The 25280-nt window shown below is 45.4% G+C and overlaps 1 protein-coding gene across 3 annotated transcripts in view; it reads right to left on the bottom strand.

Moving 5' to 3' along the window:
• The window catches only part of Gcn1 (GCN1 activator of EIF2AK4), a 61093-nt gene that overhangs the window by 16212 nt on the left and 19601 nt on the right, over positions 1-25280 (bottom strand). For all 3 annotated transcript variants that reach the window (XM_077108937.1, XM_077108938.1, XM_077108939.1), the window contains 25 exons: positions 23653-23805; positions 21726-21818; positions 20066-20141; positions 19763-19922; positions 18337-18526; positions 18115-18239; positions 17133-17311; positions 16741-16834; positions 15479-15592; positions 15161-15359; positions 13937-14092; positions 13369-13550; positions 12094-12174; positions 11659-11802; positions 10583-10710; positions 10229-10418; positions 9970-10040; positions 8889-9054; positions 8394-8588; positions 7131-7377; positions 6593-6714; positions 6132-6246; positions 5127-5306; positions 1460-1680; positions 64-132 (listed from right to left, as the gene is read on the bottom strand). In XM_077108937.1, coding sequence (XP_076965052.1) covers positions 64-132; positions 1460-1680; positions 5127-5306; positions 6132-6246; positions 6593-6714; positions 7131-7377; positions 8394-8588; positions 8889-9054; positions 9970-10040; positions 10229-10418; positions 10583-10710; positions 11659-11802; positions 12094-12174; positions 13369-13550; positions 13937-14092; positions 15161-15359; positions 15479-15592; positions 16741-16834; positions 17133-17311; positions 18115-18239; positions 18337-18526; positions 19763-19922; positions 20066-20141; positions 21726-21818; positions 23653-23805 — 3650 coding nt within the window. The remainder of the gene's footprint in view (positions 1-63; positions 133-1459; positions 1681-5126; positions 5307-6131; positions 6247-6592; positions 6715-7130; positions 7378-8393; positions 8589-8888; positions 9055-9969; positions 10041-10228; positions 10419-10582; positions 10711-11658; positions 11803-12093; positions 12175-13368; positions 13551-13936; positions 14093-15160; positions 15360-15478; positions 15593-16740; positions 16835-17132; positions 17312-18114; positions 18240-18336; positions 18527-19762; positions 19923-20065; positions 20142-21725; positions 21819-23652; positions 23806-25280) is intronic.

The raw sequence follows: 25280 nt of genomic DNA, 5'->3' as shown, positions 1-25280 counted from the left end.
TTTGAGGAAACAATTTTCTAGAGGCTGGGCTAAAATCATGAGCTATTCCCTCCCCAGACTCACCTCAGGCACAGGGTCCAAAAGAGAGGCTTTCAGGCCAGGCGTCACACTGGGCAGGTAGGGAGCCAAGTCCTGCCACAACATAAGAGACAACTCAGGCAGAGGCCCAATTCCTATTTTCTCTAGGCCCTATTCTGTTGTGGATTCTGAGCAGCACTTCATGGGGCCCCAAACATGAAAACCTAACTTCTCACAGAACGGGTGGGATAACTAGCAAAGAGCAAGGGACCAGGCCTGTGAGAACACCAGGCAAACAAATGATCAGGGAAACCAATGAAGGATGCTCAGCCCCTCCCCATCAGGTCAGACAGGGCCACCAGCTACAGTCCAAAGCTCTACTTCTCCAGCCCTTCTCTTGGGACCAAGGCCTGCCCAAAATTCTGGAATCCTTAGGAAATATTCCTGGTACTTTCCTTTCAGAATTTCTGTATCATCTCTTTCTTCATCTCAAAATGTTTATGTCTCTTGATGTAGCATTCAACTTTGGGGAATAACTTTAAATATAGAAAATGCCTTATGTTCACTGCAGCCTTCCTTTAAAATAGTTTAAAAAAAAAAACAAAACCTTGGACCCTTAGGACCAATGATAGAATTATATAACTTATGGTATATAAACATGTTGGGACATTATATAATTACTAAAAATCAGTTTTATGAATAAATTGCTATAATAATGTTCAGGAACCTAAATTTTTTAAAAAATAGAATGTAAAAGCATTAATTATTTTAGTGCTGGGGGACCGAGGGTAAAATATTTTGTTTTTCTTTCTTTCTTTCTTTTTTTTTGGTAATAGGGATTAAACCCAGGGACATGCAACTACTGAGCCACATTCCCAGCCCTTTTTTATATTTTATTTTGAGACAGGGTCTCACTAAGTTGCTGAGGCTGGCTTTGAATTCATGATCCTCCTACCTCAGCCTCCCAAACCACTGGGGTTATAGGCGTACGCCACCATCCCCAGCTGTTTTTCTAATTTTTAATTTTCTCAAATTTTCCAGGATCAACATAACATTTCCCTTTATCTTCTTTCGTCCATCAGTGCAGAGTTGTGGTAAACATTCATAAAAAAAAAAAAAAAAAAAAAAAAAAAAAAAAAAACACTGCAAGGAGGGAAAGCAGCAGCTACTTTATTAAAACTCCTGAAAAGTCCAAGGAAAAGATGTGTCTTTCCTCCACCTCAGTCTGTAAAAGGGACCTAAAGGGTCAATCTCAGCTGAGGACTAAACTAGTAGAGACTTGAACTGCCACACTCCTGAAGGTGCCCCAGAGAGCCCAGATTTCTACCTCCTACCCGAAATGGCCCATTCTGCCCGTAAACACAATCAGGGCCTAGTGCCCACATTCCTTCTTATCTGCTGTGGGCAGATCCTCTGCACACCAGCCCCAGATGGTTGCTACCTTTTGGTCTGTCAGGGAATACATGTTGCCAATAATCTGTGCTGCCATTTTCCGTGTGTCTGTAGAACGGTCCTGGAAGGCTCTCTGGACAATGGGCATGATGAGGGCCAGTGACGGGGCATCAATGAAGTGGACAAATTTGGTGTCCAACAGGGTCTGTAGGCACTTCTGGGTCTTCCTTGAGGGGTCCGTCAGGGCATCCAGCAGGACTGGGGCAATGGCTGCAGATCCACACAGGAGAGAAGCTGGTTTATACAAGTCTATGAAGTGGCAAAGCCACAGTGTCTACAGAACTAAAGAACAGGGAGACTGAAGCACCTCCTCCCTAAAGCCCTACCAGTTGTCAGCTGCAGAAGCCAGTCTACCTACAGAGAGCAATCCTTGCTCCACTTGCAGGACAAGGAGGTCACTGTGTAGAGGTGACAGCCGTCACCCTTCTGCACTGCAACTTGTGATAAAGCAGCACTTATGGGCTGCTTGAGTGCACTGAGCTACAACCAAGTGCTGCGCCTCAGCAGGGTTGCTTCTTAGGAACCAGGGAGCTTATCTGGGAACCAGCAACCAAATAGTTTTGTGAAAAAACCTGTTTAATGAAAGTGCTTGAACTGTTGGAAATGAAGTACTCAATACTTAGAACAGTCAAGGTGAGATAAAAACGAGTTCTCAAAAATTCAGCATCAACAGCTCAGCAGAAGAAATTCCAAAAGAAATACCTGCTTATCTTTTCCACAAGCCCAAACAGTTTAATCACTATAAAGATCCATGTTGGCGGGGCTGGGGTTGTGGCTCAATGGTAGAGCGCTCGCCTCACATGTTTGAGACCCTGGATTCGATCCTCAGCCCCACATAAAAATAAATTAGTGAAATAAAGGTATTGTGTACAACTACAACTAAAAAATAAATATTAAAAAAAGATCCTTGTTGGCCAACAATATAAAAAAGAATAACCCAATTAAAAAGTGGGCAAAAGATCTGAATATACCATTCTCCAAAGAAGACATACAAACAGCCAATGAGCACATGAAAAGATGCTCAAAATACCTCATTAAAAATGTAAATCAGGGGCTGGGGATGTGGCTTAAGCGGTAGTGCGCTTGCCTGGCATGCGCAGGGCACTGGGTTCGATTCCTCAGCACCACATAAAAATAAAGATGTTGTGTCCACTGAAAAACTAAAAAAAATAAATTAAAAAAAATGTAAATCAAAACCACAATGAGAGGCTACTTCACACCCACTAGGATGTCTATAATCAAAAAGAGAATAACAAGTATTGGCAACTGAGACCCTTGTACATTGCTATTGGGAATGTCAAATGGTGCAGCCATCTGGACACTGAAAAGCAGTCTGGCATCTCTTCAAAAAAGTTTAACAGAGTTGTCAAATGACCCGCAATTCTATTCCTAAGTGTCTAACCAAATTAAAAACATAACATCTAGACAAAAACTATTACTCAAAGGTTCAGAGCAGCATTAAGCTTAAGCCAAAAAGTGGAAATGACCCAAATGCACATTAATGGATAAATGGATAAACAAAATGTAGCATATATTCAGCTGAACTTTGGAATGTTATTCAGCCACAAAAAGGAACGAGTGATATGTGCTACAGCATAGATGAAACATCACACTAAGTGATTGGAGTCAGACACAAAAGGTCACTTACGTCTTCTATGGTTTGTATGAAATGTTCAGAATAGGAAAATCCAGAGAGAAAGAAAGTAGATTAGTGGTTGTCAGGGGTGAAAGAGGGGGTTGAAGAATGACTGCTAATGGACATAAGGTTTCTTTCTAACTGATGAAATTGCCCTGGACGGTGGTGATGTTTAAACAATTTTGAAATAGAAAAGTACTACTAAATCATACAATTTAAGAGTAAATTTGAAATTATGCAAATTACATATCCATAAAAAAAATGATTCATGCTTGATTCCTAATGTGATAGACATGAGACTATTCTGGGCCTTAGAAATACCCAGGACTATTGGGCACTATCAAAGTGGAACTCATAGATGAAGAGTAGACTAGTGGTTGCCAGGGCTAAGGAGATGTTAGTCAAAGGGTACAAAGCTTCAGAGGGGTAGGGTGAGTAAGTTCTGGAGATCCAGTGTACAGCATGGTTACTACAGTTAGTAATACTCTGTTGTACATTTGATATTTGCTAGGAAAATAGACCACAAAAAAGTAAGCTATGTGAGGTGACAGATATGTTAATTAGCTTAACTGTGGTAATCATTTTGTAGTATATGCATGTATCAAAATATCATGTTGTGCCTATAAACATATAAATTTTTACTTATAAATATATGGTAAAGCTGAAAAAATGTAAATAAAAGCAAATAAAAAAATTAAAAGCATGCATTCTTACTAAATTTTATCTGTTTGCCCTATCACTAATTGAGAAGTGTACTGTATTCTCTCATTATGACAATGGATTTATTAACTTCTCCTATAGTTTTATATATTTCAAGGGTATTAAATTTAGAATTGTTATATCTTCTTAGAAAATGAAAATATTTCTCACTATGTAATGGCCCTCTCTACCTTAAAGAAAGCTTTTTTCTCAAAAAAAGAAGAAGAAAAAAAACAATCCTCAGGCTGGGGTTGTGGCTCAGCGGTAAACCTCTCATCTCGAATGTGCAAGACCCTGGATTCAATCCTCAGCACCACATAAAAATAAATTAATAAAATAAAGGTATTGTGTCCAACTAAAACTAAAAAAAAAAATAAATATTAAAAAAAAACAATCCTCAAACTCTATCCAGGCACAGTGGTGCCCACCTGTAATCCCACCAATGTGGGAGGCTGAGGCAGGAGGACAGTAGTTCAAAGCCATCCTAGGCAACTTAGCAAGGGCTGGGGATGTAACTCGGTGATAGAGCATGCCTGCATTCAATCCTCAGAACTACAAAAATAAATGATTTATTTATTTTAAAAGATCCAATTCTCCCAAACTCATTCCTTAAAAAAAAGGAGGGGGGGGGCTGGAAGCATAACTCACTGTTAGGCTCAATTTTTTTTTAAAAAACCTTCATTATTTTCTAAGTTAACAAACACCTAATAAACACACTAGGCAAGTGATGCCCCAAGTTGAAGTTTAAAATGTTAAAATAAGGGTTAGGCATGTGGCTCAATGGTAGTGTCTGCCTAGCATGCATGGGGCTCTGGGTTTGATTCCTAGCATCACTAAATAAACAAACAAATAAATAAATAAATTGTTAAAGTGATCTGACAGTCCAGGTGGCTGGCTGGATTTGGTTCCTAGCAATCAGCCTCTTCCCATTCCTTAGAAAAGAATCAAACTAAACAGCATAGTTAAGGAACTCACCTTTCCCAGACCTCTATCACAGGCCTGCTATAATGAGATAAAATAATCAGTTCCCAATAATCTAACACTCACAATGGTGCTTTTGTGGTCCACACTGCTGACCTCATGGCTCAACTCAGTGCACAGGGAACTCTCAGAACCAAGCTGTTCCTGAGCCAGTGACTCAGTGTCCCTATGCATGCAGTCAATGATGCCTGCTCCAGAACAGTGCAAGAAAAGACTGCTTCCAAACTCCTTTCAACTAATTATTCTAGGAAAAGGACTTTTTAGCATTTAGAGGTTATTTCCTGCAGTATCCAAAGGCGAGGGGGCCACCAGAACAAGTTCCCTCGCGGGAGAGGCATACCAAGGATCTCCGGGTTCCTGATGACGGAGCCAATCTGCCTGAGTGCCTGCTGTCCAGCCTTCTGCACTTTGACGTGGGAATCAGTCAGCACCTCTGTGAGCTTGGGCACAATGTTGGGTAGGCAGGACGACAGCTGCTTGGGAGCACAGTATGCCATTGCTCCAAGCAGTTCCACTGACCCTGCAGACAGCATACATGCTCAGCAGTGAATCACTGAACACAGGTCAACAAATCACCTGATTGCTGCAGACTGCGCTCAAGCAGTCCCAGAAGGAAGGCAGAGACAACAAAGGCCTCTGAGGCTTGCTAAGCTGTAGGGTCCCAGGTAAGGGGGCAGGTAGTACGAGACAAAGGGACAAAACCAGGAAGGGAGAGACCTGGCTTAGCCTTGTATTACCACTCAGACTAATTCACTAAAATTCTCAGGCCTGTTTCCTCCTCTCCAAACCATAGTAGCTCTGCTTGTATCTATTTTGCATATTAGGATTCCAGATATGATTACATTTCTAAAAAGAATTTACTGGAGGTAAACAGCTAAAAGCCACAGAACAGCTTTCATGCTCCGGATTTCCTAATTTAGGGCTGTGGCTCAAGTCAAAGACCTGTTCTGGCCATAATAGCACACAAAACCAGCCAAGCGTGGTGGCGCATGCCTGTAATCCCAGCAGCTCAGGAGGCCGAGGCAAGAGGATCTCAAGTTCAAAGCCAGCCTCAGCAACTAAGTGAGGCCCTAAGAGACTCAGTGAGACCCTGACTATAAATAAAATATAAAAAAGAGCTGGGGATACAGCTCAGTGTTTGAGTGCTCCTGGGTTTAATTCCCCGTACCAAAAGAAAAAAACACACACACACACAAACCACAGAAGGGCCCTACTGCCTAAAGGCACAGAGTCTTGGCCTTGCCCCTGCACTGGGGAGCACACACACAGAACAAGAACTGTGGATTCTTGTTGAGGGCAGTTTTCAAAGCAGAAGTTAAGGAAGAGCAAAAGGGAGTGGCCTTACCAGCTTTGGTCCGCCAGGATTCCTCCTCCAGGGCAGCCAATAAGGAGGGGAGCACCAACTTCACCCCGTGAGCACTCAGGTTGCTCATCACAGCTTTGGCACAATCATCTGCAGCCTCAAGGGAGGAGAGAAGATGTTCAGAGGCGTCCTTACCTGAGCAAGGGACAAGGTCTGATGCTAAAACTAATGCTTCTCCAATGACAACACATATTGGGTCTGTGGGCAGAACCCATGCCACAGCCTACAGGGACAGTGAAAACACATCTTGTAAAGCTTCAGTACTTTAGGGAATCAGAGGGGAATCCATATCAGTCACAAGTGCCCCAGGTGAGGGCCTGAGGGGTTCCACTGGTGGGGGCTCTATGTCATTTCAGAGGCTCTGCTGGCCAAGGCTCATACCCAACAACCACCCCGAGAGCAGTGGTTCTCACATGCTTCTCCCACACAGCCTTGGGACTTACCTCACGCACGTACTGGTTCCCATCCCCAAAGCATAACAGCAGGTGGGGCAGCACATGGACCACATAAGGCTCGAAGAGCTTCCCCAGCATGGTGCAAAGCATCTCGAAGGCAAAGAGGGCTCCTGGGGGCAGAAAGCAAGACAGCTGGGAACAGAATGTCCTCTGGGAACCGCCACAGGAGACAAAAAAAGCCAGTAACCTCCTGCTCCCTCACTTTATGGAAACACTCAGGGAAGCCATGGTACTAGAGTGTAGCAATCACCGTCTCAGCACCCATAGCAGCCATGTGGCAGAGTGGAGGGGAGAAGAAGGCAGGAAGCCATCACTTCCTGGGATTAACAACTGGAAAGGCAAAACATCTCTCAACTAAGGGTCCTGCTGACTTAGAAATTACAAAGTCCAGCCAAACCAGAAAGGATGGGGCTGGGATGGGTCACACACCCGCCAGTCAGCTGGGAAGGAAATGCCAGCTTCCTTCCTCTGGCAGCAATGGGCACTGACTTCCCGTGTGGGAAGCACAAAGCTCAGAGACGCTCACCCTCACGCCGGCGGAAGTTCTTCTTATCCTGGATGGCATCAGTCAGTGCTGCCATCATTTCCTGCTGTTTCAAAGAGAGGATGCCCAGGCCCTTCACAAGGCCTGCCAGCCCATATGCAGCCCCTTTACGCTCTGCATACTTGTCTGACTCCAGCAGCTGCTGCATGAGCCGCTGGATCATCCCTCCAGCATCCTCCTTGATGGCCGGCACCAGAGGCGGCAAGCAGCTGGCCACGGATTCCTGAACCTATCAAAGAGACCCACCTCATCAGTGCCTCAAGCTCAACAATGGCTGGTTGCTGGCACCCAACAGCCCCATGCAGTGCCCAACACTCGATACCCCAAACCTCATCTCAGCCACTGCTGCACATGTCACAAGGCAACAGAGGAGCAGCATTTCATATACTCTCATACCACACACGCACTCAATCAGGACACACACTATGACCTATTAGTTACGAGAACATTCTGGTACTGTTTCTAGTCTAAATGAAGAACTGAAATGGGAAACCCCAAAAGATGGGCCCACCCAGAAAAATAGATCTGAGAAAAGTAAACTTGAGTCTCTATATAATAGCCTGTGTATATTTTCCATTTCCAAAACTTAGGTCACAAGGAAATCAGGCTGGGCCAATTTGGATGATACCAAAAGACTCCTGCCTTCCAGTCATAGCTCATAAGGCTCAACTCAAGATCAGCAAATCTTGTCATGCAGCCCTTTTGCAGGTTGAGCTTTCTAATACTATCTGACCACAATTTTGGAAATTTGTTCCCAGTTATAAATTTTGAAGACATTCTGGTTGGCCTAAAATGCAAAATTGCAGAATTTATATGTAAATGCATTTTTGTCAAAGAGAAAAAGAAAAAAAAAAAATGCTACATGCACAAGGCCCTGGGTTCAATCCCCAGCACCAAAAAAAAAAAAAAAAAAAAAGCTTTACACCATGATGCATGTAACCAAGGAAAGGGCCAGGAGACACCTTGACATGGAGGAAACTCATTTTTTCCTCTTTTAATCACTATATACTAAGCACCAAAAAAGGTACTAACAAATGAGTATAAAAAGAAATGAAATACCTAGGAGATCCATTAAAACAAAGTTCCCTCCCCTAGAGGTACTCTCCACTACAAACCAGGCTCTCTGTGGAAGAGGAGTCAACTGCTTGCTGATCTCCCCACTCAGCCCCTAGCATCCCACAGTCTATCCCCAACAGGTGCCCATTCCCCAGCTGGCTTGTGGGCCACAGGCCAGATGGCAGATACCTGCTGGGAGGGGGTGGAGAGGGCAGCAATGAGCTTGGCAACAATGGGCTTCACTTTGGGGTCACTCTTGTCCAGGTGCTTGGCCAACGAGCCCATCAAGACCACCACACTCTGCCGCACAGCATCGTAGCTGGCATCATTGGGAGCATCCTTCAGGAACTCTTCAAACACTGGTAGCAGCGAGTTGACGTTCTCCTGGAAAATCCAGTCCCCCAAAGCTACAGGTCAACCCTAAGGGCTATATAAGGATGACAATGACCAAGCCCAAGTCTAGCTCTGGGATAGGGATCCTCACAAGCCAGCCAATCAATGATGCTAGCAGGATTCTCAGTTTTCTGGCAGAACTATAACATCCTCCCCGGGGGCTTTTTGGCTCAAAAGAAATATAAATAAAATTTCCCATCAGGGGCTGGTGCCCTGCCAGGATTTCTAGCACTCAGCATCTCTGTGCCCACTGATCAGTTCCATCTCCTCAGTTAGCCACAACCCTCTTACCTTCCCATGGGCGTTGAGTGTTGCAAGGGCAGCATCTAACATGCACTTTCGGACGTCTGGATTTCGGTCATTGAGGGCATCAGGGACAAAAAACTGAAAGAGTGGCTTCACCTGAGAGCTGTCCAAATACTGGGAAAGCTTGTTCAGGGCCAAGGCCAGGCCACACCTAGGAAAGAGGCAGGAGCATGTGGGCAGGTGAGGGCCAGCCAGGGGCCTCCTGTACTGATGGAATATGTGCCAGCACAGAGAGCCAGAGTATAGTAAAAACCCTTTCCAGGGCAAGGCAGGGCACAGCACAGAGTCCACAACTCAGCGTTTGTCCAATGTGCTAGAACAACACATGGAGATAAGCCATCTGCCCTGACTTTACCTGATACTCGGTGTCCTGTTTCCCCACATGTGAATACAATGCCCACCCCTCTATCTCCAAGGCAGGGTGTCAGAGGACAAAGTTAAAAGAAACTGATAAAGGCCTTCAAAAGGGATCATATTCTCCCAAGGCAAAGTGGTGTTATTCTTTACTATTACAGAGCAGTAAGAAGATCACCAGGAGAAAGAATCTATGTCCTATCCCTAGCTGATGGCCTGGAATGAAAAACAAAGAAACAGAGATAGGCCTATACACCACATCCCACTGACACACAAAACAGCACAGGAGTGGAGCATGCAGGGCCTGTCATTCAGAAAACCAACAAGACCACATATTTCATGAAGCCTGCTCTGTGGGCAGTAAGTTTCTTCCAAAGTCACACTTGCTGTCAGACACCTGCCTAACCCTCCAGCTGCTATCTATGGGAACCAAGAGGAAGGAAACTAACATTTACTGAGTCTTCACACACTGTCAATGGACTAGTCTCAATACCCTGCAAGGCAGGTTCTATTACTGAAAAGGAGGACCATGCTCAAGGGCACACAGCTGACACAAAACCCACCACTGGAACTCCAGTCTCCCTGACTCAGTCTAACTCTCTCCCTCCACTTATCCCACTGCCACATGCTGCCTCCTCATGGCACCCACCCCAGCCAACCTGCTACACCTCAGAAAGCCTACAGGAGAACAAGAATGGAACAGGATTTATACCTGGCTTCCCACTGATCTGGAGGAGATTCTGAAATAACTCGTCCCAATGCATCCAGCACCGGGGGTGGCCGCTGCAATAGAAAAGTTGGTAAATGCCCAGCCAGGCAGACCAATGGCCTTGGCACCATGACTGTGAGCTGGGAAACCAGTACCAGTCACCATGAGACCCAAGACTCCTTTTTAGAGTAGTCAGGAGCAAGGCAAAGTCTAACATAACGTCACACCACCCAGACCACAGCAGGCTGCCCAGGTCACTCACGTAGAGTTTCTCCTGGTAAATTTCCATGAGCCTGCCCATGACCTCAGCCGCCTGCCGTTGGTATCGCGCCACTGCCTGGGAGAGGGCTTCAGCCCCAGCCTGCCTCACGGCTGCCTCGTGATAGATCACATCATCGATCAGCAAGGAACAGAGGTCTGGCTGCAGATCAAGGCCCATGGTCGACCAGAGCCTGCAGCAGACCAAGGGCAGGGCTTGTCAGGCAAGTTACTGCAGCACCTGCCCCTTCAGCCCCCGCCAGTCCTTCTCTCTCTGGAGGCTGAGCAAACTGGGTGTGGTTATTTCCTAAGGGAGAGAGGACAGGGCAAGAGAAAGCAGTCTCCCACTGGCTCTCACCTCTCAGCCAACTTGCGGATCTCCTCCTCTTTGTCAAACTTGACTACCCAGAGCCTCCGCAGCAGGTTCAAACCATTCTTCTCATCAGTATCAGGTGCTGGCAATACCATATGGAGTTCCATCAGCCCCTGGGAAGGGGAGAGGGAGGGGTGGGACATGTGAGGCTCAGCATCCAACATCCCCCTGGGCTGCTCTCTGGGGTGAACTATCCAAGACATAACCACTAGCTAAATGTGGCTATTTAAAGCTAAATCAATTTGAAAAGTAACCAAGTTACTCAGTTGTAACCACCACACTTCAAGTGTTCAATAGCTACAAGTGGCTACTACATAACACAGCACAAAATTCCACTAGACACTGTTGCTCTAGAAATTGCTGAGAATCAGCTCAAATTATCATCTGCTCTGTCTCTCCTCAGGTAGCTTTAGGCGGGTGGGGGGAGAGGTTTGGGAGTGTAGCACAGTGGAATAGCACAAGCTTAGCATGTGCAAAGCCCTAGGATCAATTCCCATCACCAGAAAAGACGAACACCCAAATTTTTGTCTTTTGTGAAATGATGCTTGTATGGTGTTGGAATTGTTTTAATGTAAACCTAATTTAACTCTAAATTTAAAAAGAAAAACAGATTAAAGCTCAGAAAAAAGTGTATCCCCTTTGTTAATTGAATTTGTAAAAATAATTTACCACACTGCCATGCTTTTTCACATTTTGCCAAGTGCTAGTGAAACGCTGTCACGCAAACAGCAGGAGGCTACAGATTATCATTTGGGAACCGGTCTCATCATTCCAAGGGGACTCTTGAATTGTGGTCCAAAAGCCACTGTACAGGTGAGGAAATGCACTAATGCTGGGAGTTAGGCTTCCTTTAACAATACCAGAATCCACATTCCAGCTTCAAAATTAAGTAAAGTCTTCCATGGTAAAGAAAAAAACAGACAGCGATACATCACATCTGCTTAGCTTTTCATTTTTTTAGAAGCATACCAAACCCACCCTCAAGTGCCTATCCTATAGCTCAAACACTTGCAAAGTGACAAGGGATGCTTCAGTGGCCCCTCGAAGGAGGGGGCACATACCCGGAGTGCAGTCTCCCGCACGCTGGCACATGGGGACTGCAAGGCACAAAGTAGCACATCCACCTCCTCCTGCTCTGCGAAGGCACAGCCATCTTCGCCACTGCTGCTGGCACACAGGGTGGTCAGGGTATCTGAGGCCAGCACCTATAGATATCAACCCACTGGTTCAGTTCAACAAATTATTTACGAAGGGGCCAGGCAATGGCTGGGGGTGCCCAGCAAAGGCTCTAAACTGAGAACACCCACCCAAGACCTCAGGCACCAGGCCAGTGGCAGGATTCAAGGAAAACCCCTCACTAGCTGAGAAAGTCAATCTGGCTTTACTCAAGTTCAAAAGTGAAGGCTGAGAGAACTATGAACTAACCATTCATGCTGGGACCTAAAGTCAGGGTCACAAACTGAGTCCCAGCATCAGCCAAAAGAAAAGCAGATTACCTGTAGGTGGGGTGAGCCTGTCCCAATCACCCAAGTCAGAAGACGCAGCATGGCCACACGAGGCAACAACTCTGGGCCATTCTGAAGAGAAGAGCAGATGAGTCGGGGTGAGGCTATGGGGAAGGTCCATGACCAAACCTTGGTGGGCAATCAATGGCATCCTCTCACCCACAGGACAACATTCTGGGTTGTATAACTGACTACACTGTGAAACCTCATTAGGTTTACAATAAACTCCACAGGTGCTAACCTCAGTCAACCATGATCCTTAGGAATTAAATATGAATAAATTCTGAAACTTTTGAGAAATTCACAGACTATGAAATACAGATGGATCATAAGTATATGAAGAACTTACACCTTTATAAGTAAAGAAACAAAATAAAATACATCACTCATCATTAGCAATACTCATGCTACCTGAGGTTGAGTTAGGTTTGAAAAAAAGGAAGCTCACTCTTTATTTTTCTTTCATTTCTTTTTTTGCTAGTAGGAACTGAATGCAAGGGCACGCTACCACTAAGTTACATCCCCAACTTGTGATCCACCTGTCTCACCCTCCCCAGTTGCTGGGATTACAGGCATGCACCATCACACCCAGCAGAAAAGGGAACTCTCAGTGAGAGGGTAGTCAAAACATGCTATGTACCCCAGTGATTCCACATCCAATATATATCCTACAGAAATGCTCATGTTGGGCGCAGTGGCACACGCCTATAATCCCAGCGGCTTGGGAGGCTAAGATAGGAGGATTTTGAGTTCAAAGCCAGCCTCAGCAAAAAGCAAGGTACTAAGCAACTCAGTGAGACCCTGTCTATAACTAAAATACAAAATAGGGCTGGGGATGTGGTTCAGGGTCAACTAAGGTCAACCCTTAGTTCAAACCCTCACAGTCCCCCCAAAAAAGAAAAGAAATGCTCACATTGGTTGTACTGGGCATATACACACATACACATCGTAGTGCTGCTCAAAACAGGAAAAACCTTAAAATATCTATCAATAAGTGAAAAGTTAAACATGATGTGTGTATAGCATATGATCTCACAGAGTCAGTAAAATCAATAAAGTAGGTCTGTACACACTGACATAGACAGAAATCCAGAGTCACAAAAGAAAAGAAACAGCAAGCCCGTCACACCATGTATGTGGCTGTGTAAATACAAACACATGCCCTCTACTTTCCCACCAAAACTATTCATGAGTCAAGAAGTATCACAAGCACCTTCCCCAGAGAAAGCCTCTCAAAACAAGGGGAGAACAGAGCTCCCTGCCAACCTCGTCCACACGTCCAGGTGGGGTGCTAGGTGAGGCCCTCAGCTGGGCATGGACAGTAAGGATCTGAAGAATCTGAGCCATCCGCTCCTCCTCCTCTTCGCTGTGGCGGGGCATCTCGGTCAGCACCATTTTCAGCAACGGGAAGACCAAGGAGAAGGCTGGTGCAGATAAGGGTGCAGCATCTGCCAGAGAAAATAGCAGACAGGATGATCCTGTAGACAGAACACGGCAGGGCAGGTGGGCAGGGGAAAGCTGGAGACTCTCCTGATGCCTGCATACAGCAGGAATGGTGACTGGCAGCTCAGGACTAAAGCCAATGAACAGAGAAGCAGATGCCAAAGTAAACCCTCAAAAGGGTCACAAAGACTCACAGAATACCAGGATTGGACTTTGAAATCCTCCAACTAGTCCAATCCCTCATTTTTCACATGAGGAAATCAAGGCTGAGGAGGGAAGACTCACTCTGGGCCAAGACTTAGGAAGCCCCAGTGACACTGCCATAGCTCCTATAGAATTCCCCACACAAGATCACACTGCCCTAAGCCCTGGGTTCCACGTCATCCCTTACCTGGCTCACCCTTGCCCACCCTGCTGGTGATAGTGTGGACATGCAGCAGTGTCACCGCCCTCTTCACAGCCACTGATAGCTCTTCCTGGCACCAGGATTTATCCAAAGCACATTCTGGCTTCAGCATGCGCAGAGTCACGTAGCTCACCAAAGTGCCTGCAAAGAGACCCAGCAGGACTAGCCCACACAAAGACACAGCATCTGGCCCTGGCACAAACAAGGGACCCAGAGCAGAAACACCTCTTCCCTCTGAATTAATAAGCTCTTCTGCTTCACCAAAATGTCTCCAACCTAATTTCTCATTTGATTTTTCTGACAGTGACACAGGATAAATAGGTCAGCAAGGAGCTGCCTTTCTGACACTAGAGAAATTCTAAATGTGCTGAGAAGCATGAGCAAGAGTTATTCAGCCAAGAGTAAAACTCAAGCCACATGGGGCTACCAACTTCTATGCAGTAAGCCCTATCAGCCAGGTGATGCTTCTGGCAGCTTCCATACAACCAATGAACTTTTCCACTCAGAACAATCCACAGATTTCAGCCTCACCCATGGGACCATCCCTTTAAAGGTAGGAAAGAAATCTGCTTAAGGTCAGTAAACAACCCATAAAGTTAGACCACCATAATTCCAAGCTACCCTATCTGGTCTCTGTTTCTTCAGAGCAGAGCTAACAGAAAGCTGGGCAGAAAGGTAGGCTGGGGATATAGCTCAGTTGCTACAGTGCTTACCTTGCATGCACAAGGCCAACACCACCAAAAAAAAAAAAAAAAAAGAAAAGAAAGAAAGAAAAAAAGCTAAAGATAACAGGGAATCTCTGAGCACTGCATGTTCAATCCCCAGCACCACAAAAAAAAAAAAAAAAAAAAAAAAAGGCTAAAGGTAACAGGGAATCTCTGATCACTACTGACACATAGCTGCTCAGAAGCTCTGAGCTGTAATGACCCGACACATTGTACCAAACCAACCTTACTACCACTGAACATCTGACTTCCTAGTTTTAAAACTCCTACAGAAAGATGAGATACTGGCCAGGCTCTATAACTTGATCCTGAGAGTAAAGAGGAGGTAAACATACCCAATTTGAGGATCCACTGGTGGATTCCATGTGGAAACAAAATTCAGCAGCGTAGATCACCACAGCCTCATCACAACCACTAGGGGGCATCCCCAGCCCACCTCCCAAATTGCTGGGCTTATCCCCATAGCCAGCAAACAAGGACTAACCCAAAGCCTTGAGCCTAGGGGGCATGACACAGGCAGCCAAGGACAGGAAGGGGTTCTTGATCCTGGGAGCAGCCAGGGGAGATTTCAGCAAGGGCAGGAAAGAGTCAACCAACACAGGAATATACTGGGTCAGACCAGACGGGTTCTTGGCCAGGATGGTGTCCAACAGTCCTAGCGCTGCCTCCAGCTCCCCATCCAGCTGCAAGTAGAGTAGCCCAGGATGGCAGGTCAGAAAGGCTCCAGTGGGGGACAGCAAGGAGTGGGCCTGGGCTGCCCAGCACCCTCCTGTCATGGTGTGTGGTGGTGGCAGCCACTTACCTCCTGCAACCGCCTCCGGATCTGTGCCTCCTTGTCCAGCTGGGCCTGCAGCATCTCCTTCTGTTTGCTAGTCAGCTGCACCTCCTCTTTTATACCTTTCTTCTTCTTTATCTCCTGAAGGGTCAGGGTTAGCAAACCAATTCCATCTCCAGGGAATAGACCTGCCTCCCTACCAGGGGAAGGCAAACCTGCTTCCATAGAGAACACCAGGACAGCTCCACGTCTGTGACTGGAGCCCCGGAGCCCATCATGCAGCCTCCCTCACTCCCTATAACATCGACAGTCACTTGATGTTTCCATAATTAAAACAGGGGTAGAAAAGCAGGTTTTTTTCTTTTCTTTTTTTTTTGAAACTGAATTCTCTGCTAACAAAAGCAAGGAGGACTTCTGATATGATAAAGAAATAAAAGGTCCCTCAATGTACTCCAAAGCCAATTCTGATGACCACATGGCTTTAGATTCAAAACTTCAGCCTCCCTTTGGGCCCAGATCCTGCCAACAGCATAAACTGAAGCCTGGACAAAGCCGCTCAGGTAGCCAGAAATGACAAGGCAGAGAAATCACTCCCTCTTTCAGCAAGTACTTAGTGAGCACTGACATCATGCTCCAGGCACTGTTCCGGATGCTAGGGATACCAGGGGCAAGAGATGAAGTCCCTGCCCTTGTGGAGCTCACAATCTGCAGGTGAAGGCAGACAAGAAACAAATGAACAAATACTAGACACAAGGCCTGTGGAGCATGAGAATTATTATGAAAGAAGTGAGTCTGATGTAAACTGGGAAGAGAGCAGGGCCTACACCACAGCTAGGTGGATAGAGGGCGGGGTGGGAGGTGGCCTCCCTGAGAAAGGCCCAGGTGGGCTGAGATACGAAAGATGAAAAGAACTCAGCCTACAAAAGACTGGGCAAAGCACAGTCTGAGACAGGTGAGGGTGACACCTGTACACTGTTCACACCAGAACCAGCTGTTCAAAACTGAATGTGCCAATCGACCAGGACTCCCCATAGGTTCTACTGGACAGGCCTGTGCCTGCTGTTAGGGCTCAAGACAGGATTCAGCCTTTACAGAAGCAGGTGACAACTAACACATTTTCTTTGGGGGCGGGGGGGGGGGGCAGAAGAAGCTGGCTAGGACAAGTGGGGAGTGTGCAATGAGCCTGGAGGATGATCCAGGGAATAGTCTATGTGCAGCAGAGAAAGCCAGCAGACAGAGACCACCAAGCTCAGTTTCAGCAGCCACACGTAAGTGCCTCCTGGACTTACCTCCTTCAGCTCCAGCTCAATGATCTGCTCCTTGAAGGAGTAAGCTTTGTTCTCTCGCTTCATGTTGGCTTTTTTTATGCTGTCCTGCTGGGCACTGAAACAGAGAGGTATAAGTCAGCACAAAAGAGCCGCTAGTCCCTTCAGCCTCCTGCCAGCCATGCAATCCCAGGTACTCTGTGCCAGGACAGCACCAGAGGTTACATACACTCTGGTATCCAAGACCTAAGTGCCAGATCTGGAATACAGCAGATTTTTGCCCAACGAATGAGTAGGTTTTATTTGCTCCTCATAATGACCCCACAAAGGAAGTGGTATCTCCATAATGTTTCCTAGCAAGAAAACTAGGAGTTGGGGTAGAAAGGCGATTGAACCCACAAGCATAGCTCGCTCACCTCTGGATGATGGATTTATCGTACAGCTCCCCAGCAGGGGTCTGCATAATGGCAAACTCTTCCCTTGTCACCAGGCGTAGTGCAGGGTTCTGCACAGAGGCTGTGATGGTGCTGATGAGCTGCGGGAGGACCCGGTCCGGGGACAGGATGGAAAGGGAACCCATGGCATTCATGGAAGACTGAAGGACAGATATAGACACAGTCAGAGCTGGCATGAGAGGAGGGTCCTGCCATGCTTACATGCCCTGGCAGTTGGCTCCCTTTCTTCTTGCCACTGCTTTTTCTTTCTGAGCACTGTTCACCAGAGCAGGTGACTGTAGTACCTGCCTTACTCAGCTAGCATTTACCCCTCAGTCTGGTAATAGCAGAGTAATAGTCTGACCCTAGGGATATAATTTTTTCACATTCTGAATCTACATGGACCAGGTGGAGCTGTGCTCACCCTTTCCAGAGGTAGGTACATGGCCCAGACCAGAAAGAAGCTTGGGGATGAGCACAGGACCTCCATCAGATCTACTGGAGGCAATGAGACTCCATGCCAGTTGACATTACTGGAAAAGACATGCTTTTCCCACTGGAGCCATCAGAGGGACAAGAAGTCTGGAACTAGTTCTTCTACCACCAGAAAAAGAAAAACTGAGAGTGGATTTCACAGCATAGAAAGCAGAGGTAAGAGACAGATGGATCAAAGTGAGAAACATAACACCCACGCCATCCAATGGTACCTAAGTACCAAGGTACCATTGCTGAGTCCCTGTAGCAAGTTAGTCACATCCTTGGACTGTGCAGGTATATGAAACATTAAGTCCCTCTTTCTGCTTAAACCAGTTTGCATTTTCTGGAACATATAACCAAGAGTTCAAGCCCATATTTCACTACTCCTCCTCTTGTTTCTTTGAGCCCTCTTTTTCTTGCACCATAGAAAGGAAGTCCATCCCCCCATCTCCAACCTCAGGCCAGAACCAGCTCAGGCATGCATCACCTGGTTCAGGGGACTCTGTGTGGTGATCCTGGGAATGATCTGATCTAGGTGCCTGGTGATGAAGGCTTCAGGGTCAATCTTCATCTTGGCGAGAAGTGCTGGCCAGAGTCCAGACTGTACTGCCACTGAAGGGGACAGGGCTCTTTGAAGCTTTCTGCCCAGCCTATTCTCAACCTGCCCAACAGAGCCCCTATCTCTCCCATACCAACCATGGCCACAGACCTAAGGATGGGTGGTGGGAGATGATCAGCATCTCCCGGGCCAGCTGTTCAGTATTAGTGATGTCACCCTCAAGCCCTGGCACACCAGAAATGACACACAGAGCCTCCTGCAGGACCCGTGGAGGCACATAGGCCTTTCCCATCTCAGTCACCTCCCCAGCATCAGTCACCAGAGCCTCTGAGGGCAGCACCTGTGTGGAGACAACATGTAAGTCTCTACTGCTCAGAGACCTGTGCAGGCCTGGCATCCAGGATACAATATGCCAGGGACACGACACCTCTCACTCCTATTGTTCTCTGGGGTCCCTGATGGAGTGGGGACTGATGCCCAGCTTCTTTCACTGGAAACTTCAGGCTGTGAGCTGTGCCTGGAAAGGTAAAGCACCTGTGACTATGCACCTAAAAAGCCTTCAGAAAAAGAAAATGAAAATTAGTTCAGGAGACCTGGCGTAAGACCGCCACATGCCTCCAACAAGCTTAGGGAGAAAAGCAATGAAGCACAGGTAAAGAGCATGCAATAGGAGTCAGGCCCTTGGGGTCTCCCCTAAAGAGGTCTTCCTCTCACTGGCTAGGAGACCCAGGCAGATCATTTCAGCTCCTGGAACCCTGGAGAGTTCATACAAAACAAGAGTTATTAATCCCAACTGCCTTGATAGGTACTGTGAAAAAATCAAAGGGAGAATGGGTAAAAAATGCTTTAAAAATTATTAAGTGCTTTAAAAGCATAAAGGTGAAAACATCCAAAGAGAAAAAGGTAGAGCTGCATGCCAAAAGGCATGAAGAAAGCTGGAAATAGCAGCACACACCTGTAATCCCAGCTACTCAGGAGGCCAAAGCATGAAAGCATAAATTCAAGGCCATTCTGAGAAAACTAGCAAGACGTTATCCAAAAATTAAAAATTTTTTAAAGGGCTAAGGGGGGAAAAAGGGATAGGAGACTGGGATGTAGCTCAGTCGTAGAGCACTTGCCCAGTATGTGTAAAACCCTGAGTTCAATCCTCAACATCACAGGAAAAAAAAAAAGGCATAAACTAGGCACGAGGCCCACGCCTCTAATCCCAGCAACTTGATAGGCTGAGGCAGGAGGACTGCCAAGTTTGAGGTCAGCCTTAGCAACTGAGCAAGACCCAGTCTCAAAATAAAAACTAAAAATAAATTTAAAGGGCTAAGGATATAGCTCATACGTAGAGCACCCTTAAGTTTGATCCCCAATAGGTGGAGATATGGGAAGGGAAAGAAGAGACTCTGAAAAGAAAAAGAAGTTCAAAGATGTTACCACAGCTTGGGGGCAGGATAGAAGGTTCTAGCATCACACAGGATCTAAGTGAGACAACAGCCCAGGAGTTGCCCAGCCAAAACCCCAGGGCATAAGCAGGGTTGGCTGAGTGGGTTCAAGTGGCCCAGTTCCAGGGTCCAGATGTCCTCACCTTATGAGAACTAAGGACAGCCTTCAGCTCCTCCAGGAGTCCGTAGGCCAGCTTAAAGCCCCCAAGAGAGGACAGCAGCTTCCGAACTGTCTGCTGAGCCTGCCTGCGGACATGCCAGGTGCGGCTCAGGAGTACCGCCACCAGGGCACGGTGGTACTGCCTGCAAGCAAAGGGGCAGATGGTCCTGAGAGGTTAGGGAGCAGGGTTTTCTACAGCCAGCCCTCTTACACACCCCACTTCTCAGACTCCTGCCAGGGTTTGCCTTGTTTGGCCAAAGGGACAAGATAAGCAAGCTTCACATACTGAACTTTGTTGCCGGTGAGTCTATGTGGGTGATCAAGGAAAAGTCTCTCTGTCAAATGCAACACAGTACACAGGGCTGAAATAGACAAGAAACAGTTTTTAAAATAGGCATGTGTACACACATATGCATATATGCACTCAAAAAGAACTGGAAAATTGACACCAAAATGTAAACGTGATTATCACTGGATGTGAAATTGTAGCTCATTTATATTTCTTTCTTTTTGTTTATTATAGACAACTGCATTTTAGAATGTGGAAAAGTATACACTTTTTTCAGTAATTAAAAATTACTATAGCCAAATGCAGTGGCACATGACTGTAATACCAGCAGCTCAGAGGCAGAGGCAAGAGGACTGCAAATTCAAAACCAGCCCCAGCAACTTAGCAAAGTCCTAAACAACTTAGTGAAGACTCTCTCTAAATAAAATATAAAAAAGGTCTGGGGATGTAACTTGGTGATTAAGCGCCACCCTCCCCCCACCGTTCAATCCCTGGTACTAAAAAATAAATAAATAGATAGATAGGTAGATAGATTGATTTACTATGCAGTTTTGGCGTTTTTTGTGTTTTGTTTTGTTTTGTTTTGTTTGGGGTGCTGGGGATTAAACCCAGGGCCCTGTGCATCCCATGCAAGCACTCTACCAAGCCCTACCATGCAGTTCTAAAAAAGAATGAGAATGCTGATTATATATTGGACATGAACTCATTTCCAAGCCTAGGATACATAGTGTATACAGCAGGCAGACTATCATTTGTGTAAAAGAAAATAGAGAACTAGCATATAAAGTTATTTACTTGTGTATTTATAAAATACCAAGGACACAAAAGCACCTGATGGAGTTGGGGGTTGTGGCTCAGCCATAGAGCGCTCGCCTAGCACATGCAGGCGCTGGGTTCGATCCTCTGTATCACATAAAAATAAATAAAATAAATGTATTGTGGCCAACTACAACTAAAAAAAAATGTTTGGGAATTAAAAAAAAAAAAAGCACCTGATAACACTGGTGATTGATGGCCAGGAGAAGGGAATAGCCCAAGATCCAAGCAGGGGGTATGATTTTCAGTGTAGACCTCTTTATCTTTTATTTTTGAATTATACGAATACACCATCAAATCAAAAGCTAACTAAATTTTTTTTTAAAAGCCAGGAAGTGACTAATAGTTGTAGCTCATTTATAGGATGTTGTGATTTGTGAGTCAAAAGATTTTTCAAATCACTAATTAGTGGCAGACTCCTCTTAAGGCGACCTAGAATTTTACATATACATTTAGAGATCAACTGTTCCTTTTCTGCCAGGATAGAAACCAGTAGTTTCTTTCTGTGTCTCCTGGTGGGGGAGTAGAGCCTGCCACACTCCACTAGAGCTTCTCAGCTGCTCTTAACATAACTTGAGACAGCACCAATTACCCAATCAGCTATAATTACAGCTAATATCCCACTCCACAAGCATCACTGACTGCTATGTCTCCACAATTCACCAAAGTCCCCCCACTTCCTGAGCCTGACACTCCCTACAGGAATGAATTCATTCCAACCACAGTCAAAGCTGTAGATCTGATTGCTCTAGTCTAGGTTTCTGCAGAGCTGACTGGCCAAACAAGTGGTCAGGGAAGGATACTCTCTGAAGACGCACTGAGAGATCTCCAAATAACTCACCATCCTCGGAAGCCATGAGCAGGAATTTCTCAGAAGTGAAAATCTGCTTCTTCTCATCCACAACCAGCTGCCAAAAACTGTTCAGTTTGGCCTCTGCAAGAAACCAATAGTCACCTATAATGCAGTGCACCATATTCCCTAGGACTGGGCCCCTCCATTCTGAAGCTGCTGAGCAGGATCTGTAAAGGACCTAACAGGGGTGAATTACTCCTAGGCTCACTGCTCTCCTGTTCTGAGGACTAACCTCAGTCCTTCTGGCACTGCTTCCTGTACGAAAGCCTTCAGTGGTTCTCTGCTGCCCACAGAAGCCAGGGTGAGCTGCTTGTCATCTGAAATTCCACCTACCCAGACACCAAGCTGGAATACTTGAGGTTCACACGTTGTGGCTTTCCCTGCCCAACCCTGACTGGGGTTGTTTGGACTCACACATGGCCATTTCCTCATCAGAGAATAAAATCTTTCCAGGCCCTTGAGGCTCTAGTTCAAATGTTTCCTCTTTCTGAAGGATTTCCCAACACCCATCCCCTAAATTAAAAGCAATCTCCCCTTCAAAATTGCTCTAATGCCATATATTGTGTTAAACTACACAGGTATTTTTGCATCTCCCTGCTCCTGCTATACAGTAATAAGCACCCTAAAATTTGCAGAAGAGAGGTCATGTTCATCTTTGCATCCTCCAGGTAGCCCAGGGCCTTGACATACACCCAGTGGGCACCCAATAACACATCAAGAGAGCTGAATTCCATTTCTCACCATAGAAACAAGTTCAGGCATGTGCACATACAGAATGACAGGTTGCTATAGTTTGGATCTGGAGTGTTATTGGGAGATGACGGAACCTTGAGGAGATTTCACTCTCCCTCATAGTGGAAGTAAGTTAGGCAACTGAGGGCATGCTCTTCTAGGAGATATTGGGTCCCCGGATCTCCTCTATCCCTTCTTTGCTTCCTGGCTACCTTGAGGTGAGCAGCTTTGCTCTACACATAAGCTTTGCTCTCTGCCATAATATAATTGTCTCACCATAGGCAAAAGCAACAGATCAACCAACCATGGACAAAAACCTCCAAAATTGTAAGCCAAAATAAATCTTCCCTCCTTTAAGCTGATTAAGGGATAGAAATCAAATATAAAGGTGGACTAAAGAAAGCATGGAACATAGGCTGGGGATGTAGCTCAGTGGAAAAGCACCTGCCTAGCATGCACGAGGCCCTGGGTTCAATCCCCAGTACTGGGCGGGGGGCAAAGAAAACAGGTAGCCACAAAAAACAAAATAAACAAAAAAAAAAAAACAACTAGGTAGCCACAAAAAAAAAAAAAAAAAAAAAAAAAAAGAATGAGGAGCATCTTTTTGTCCTTCTGATTTGGAATTATTTACAAGATAAGCTCAGGATATAATACAATGTATATGGTATGTCACCCAGCATGTTTCATTACACATTGACTATATATGGACATAAAACTGGCAATGTTGTCCAAAGGGAGAAACGGTGGCTGGAAGAAAAGGATATGGAGAAACTTTCACATTATATACTTCTGTACTTTTTGAATTTTTTACCCAATGAATATATAAGGGGCTGGGGATGTGGCTCAAGCGGTAGCATGCTTGCCTGGCATGGGTGCGGCCTGGGTTCGATCCTCAGCACCACATACAAACAAAGATGTTGTGTCTGCCGAAAACTAAAATGTAAATAAAATATTTAAAAAAAAAAAAGAATATATAAGAAGGTAAGACAAAAAAGTCCCAATACTAAGCAGGTCATTCTGGGCATTATCTACAAATCCATGTCCCAGAGCAAAGGAGAACAGTGACAAAGTCCCCTGGCTGTATCCCCACTCTTGCAGGTGGCAAGCAGCCCTGCAACTGATGGGCTAATCCTAAACATCAAGGCACTCATCCCAAGGACACTAAGAGAGTCCGGACCCTTACCAGCCTGTGAGTCAGCCACCGAAAGCTTTGAGAGTAATAAGGCTGCAGCAGCGCCTTCAGTGACTGTCAGAACCTGAGTGCTCTGGGAGGCTGCCTTCTCCACTGTCTGGATGAGCAAGGGCAGCAAGTCCAGGGCCTGCAACAGCGTGTCACCTATGGAGAGAGGACATACACTTTAAGGAACATCCTGACCTCCAGAGCTGACAAGATCACTTGAGAAAAGAGTTATCCACCAAGGTGTAGGCCTGATGACTTAAAACCCTTTGGTTAATTTGTCAAGTATCTAGCTGGGTATGGTGGTGCACACCTATAATCCCAGCGACTCAGGAGGCTGATACAGGAAGATTGCAAGTTTGAGGTCAGCTTTAGCAACTCAGCAAGACATTACCTCAAAAAATAAAATACAAAAAGGGCTAGAGATGTAGTTCAGCAGTAAAGCACCCCTGGGTTCAATCCCCAGTACTGTGGGGCTGGGGGGGGGGGGAGGATTTTGTCAAATATCTCTAAAGAACTGGACCAGTACTACCCACCCCGCCAAAATCCAACATTACAGACAATTGGAATTAGAATCTGAGCTTATTTCAAACTTTATAACCACAAATTTAGACATAGAAGGATCCTTATTAATCCAACTATCCAGCCATTCACCTGATGGATTTGAAACAGAGGTTAAGTGACTTGCCCAAAGTCACACAGCTAGTTGACACACAGCCAGCACCAACTTCAAACCTATCAGTTTCTGTCTGGTGCTCTCCCTATACCAGATGACACCTGGATCCAAATTCCAAAACCAGAATTAGTCTGCTGATCTATAAATTAAACCCATTTTTTAAAAAGGAAAAAGCCAATTCAAACTATAGCTAAATTCATGTTTTCATAATTACTAGCTGAGTACTTCAGAACATGTCATAGTAAAACCATTATAATATCATGCATTTGAATCCAAAAAATGATTATTCTAATGATTTATATTGTTTGTTTATTTGCAGGATGAGGATCGAACCCAGCATCTCGCACATGTTAGTCAAGTGCTCTACCACTAAGCTATATCCCCAGTTCTATGTTTACTTGCAGAACTAACTCAAACTGAAGAGACAAGGTTAAACCAAGTCAGTCTCTAACATCAACAAGTCAATCTAAAAATCAAGGCTGATCATTACAGCAAAAATGCAAACTGATATTTAAATATATACTTTATACACGTAAGAATATGAGCCCATTATATCCCTAAGTAGCTGACAATGTATTAATTGTACATTGACATCCACAGGAATCTATGACTTCAATCAGCATTATCTGTGGCTTTGCATAAACCTCACAAACCACCACAGGAGATGATTTATGATTTTGAGCTTGGAGATGTGTTTCAGGAAAAGATTATTGCTCTCAACTTAATGCAAAAATCTCTTCTGTCACATTCTTTTTCCCTAATCATTAAGAGATGTGTGGATACAAAGTTCATCAGTCCAGACACATTTTACACAGAAAAGTATCTTCTCTCTAAGGGAGGTTCCAGAATCTCTTAGATACTTCTTTAAACACAACTCATTATAAATTTAAAATGAACATAATTTAAAAGAAACACAAGCCTATGTTGAGTGCTGTGGTGCACACCTGTAATCCCAGCA

The sequence above is a fragment of the Callospermophilus lateralis genome, chromosome 1, assembly GCF_048772815.1.
Source record: "Callospermophilus lateralis isolate mCalLat2 chromosome 1, mCalLat2.hap1, whole genome shotgun sequence".
Classification (NCBI taxonomy): Eukaryota; Metazoa; Chordata; class Mammalia; order Rodentia; family Sciuridae; genus Callospermophilus; species Callospermophilus lateralis.
Note: the sequence above shows the minus strand (reverse complement) of the source record. Positions and strands in the feature narration are given on the sequence as shown.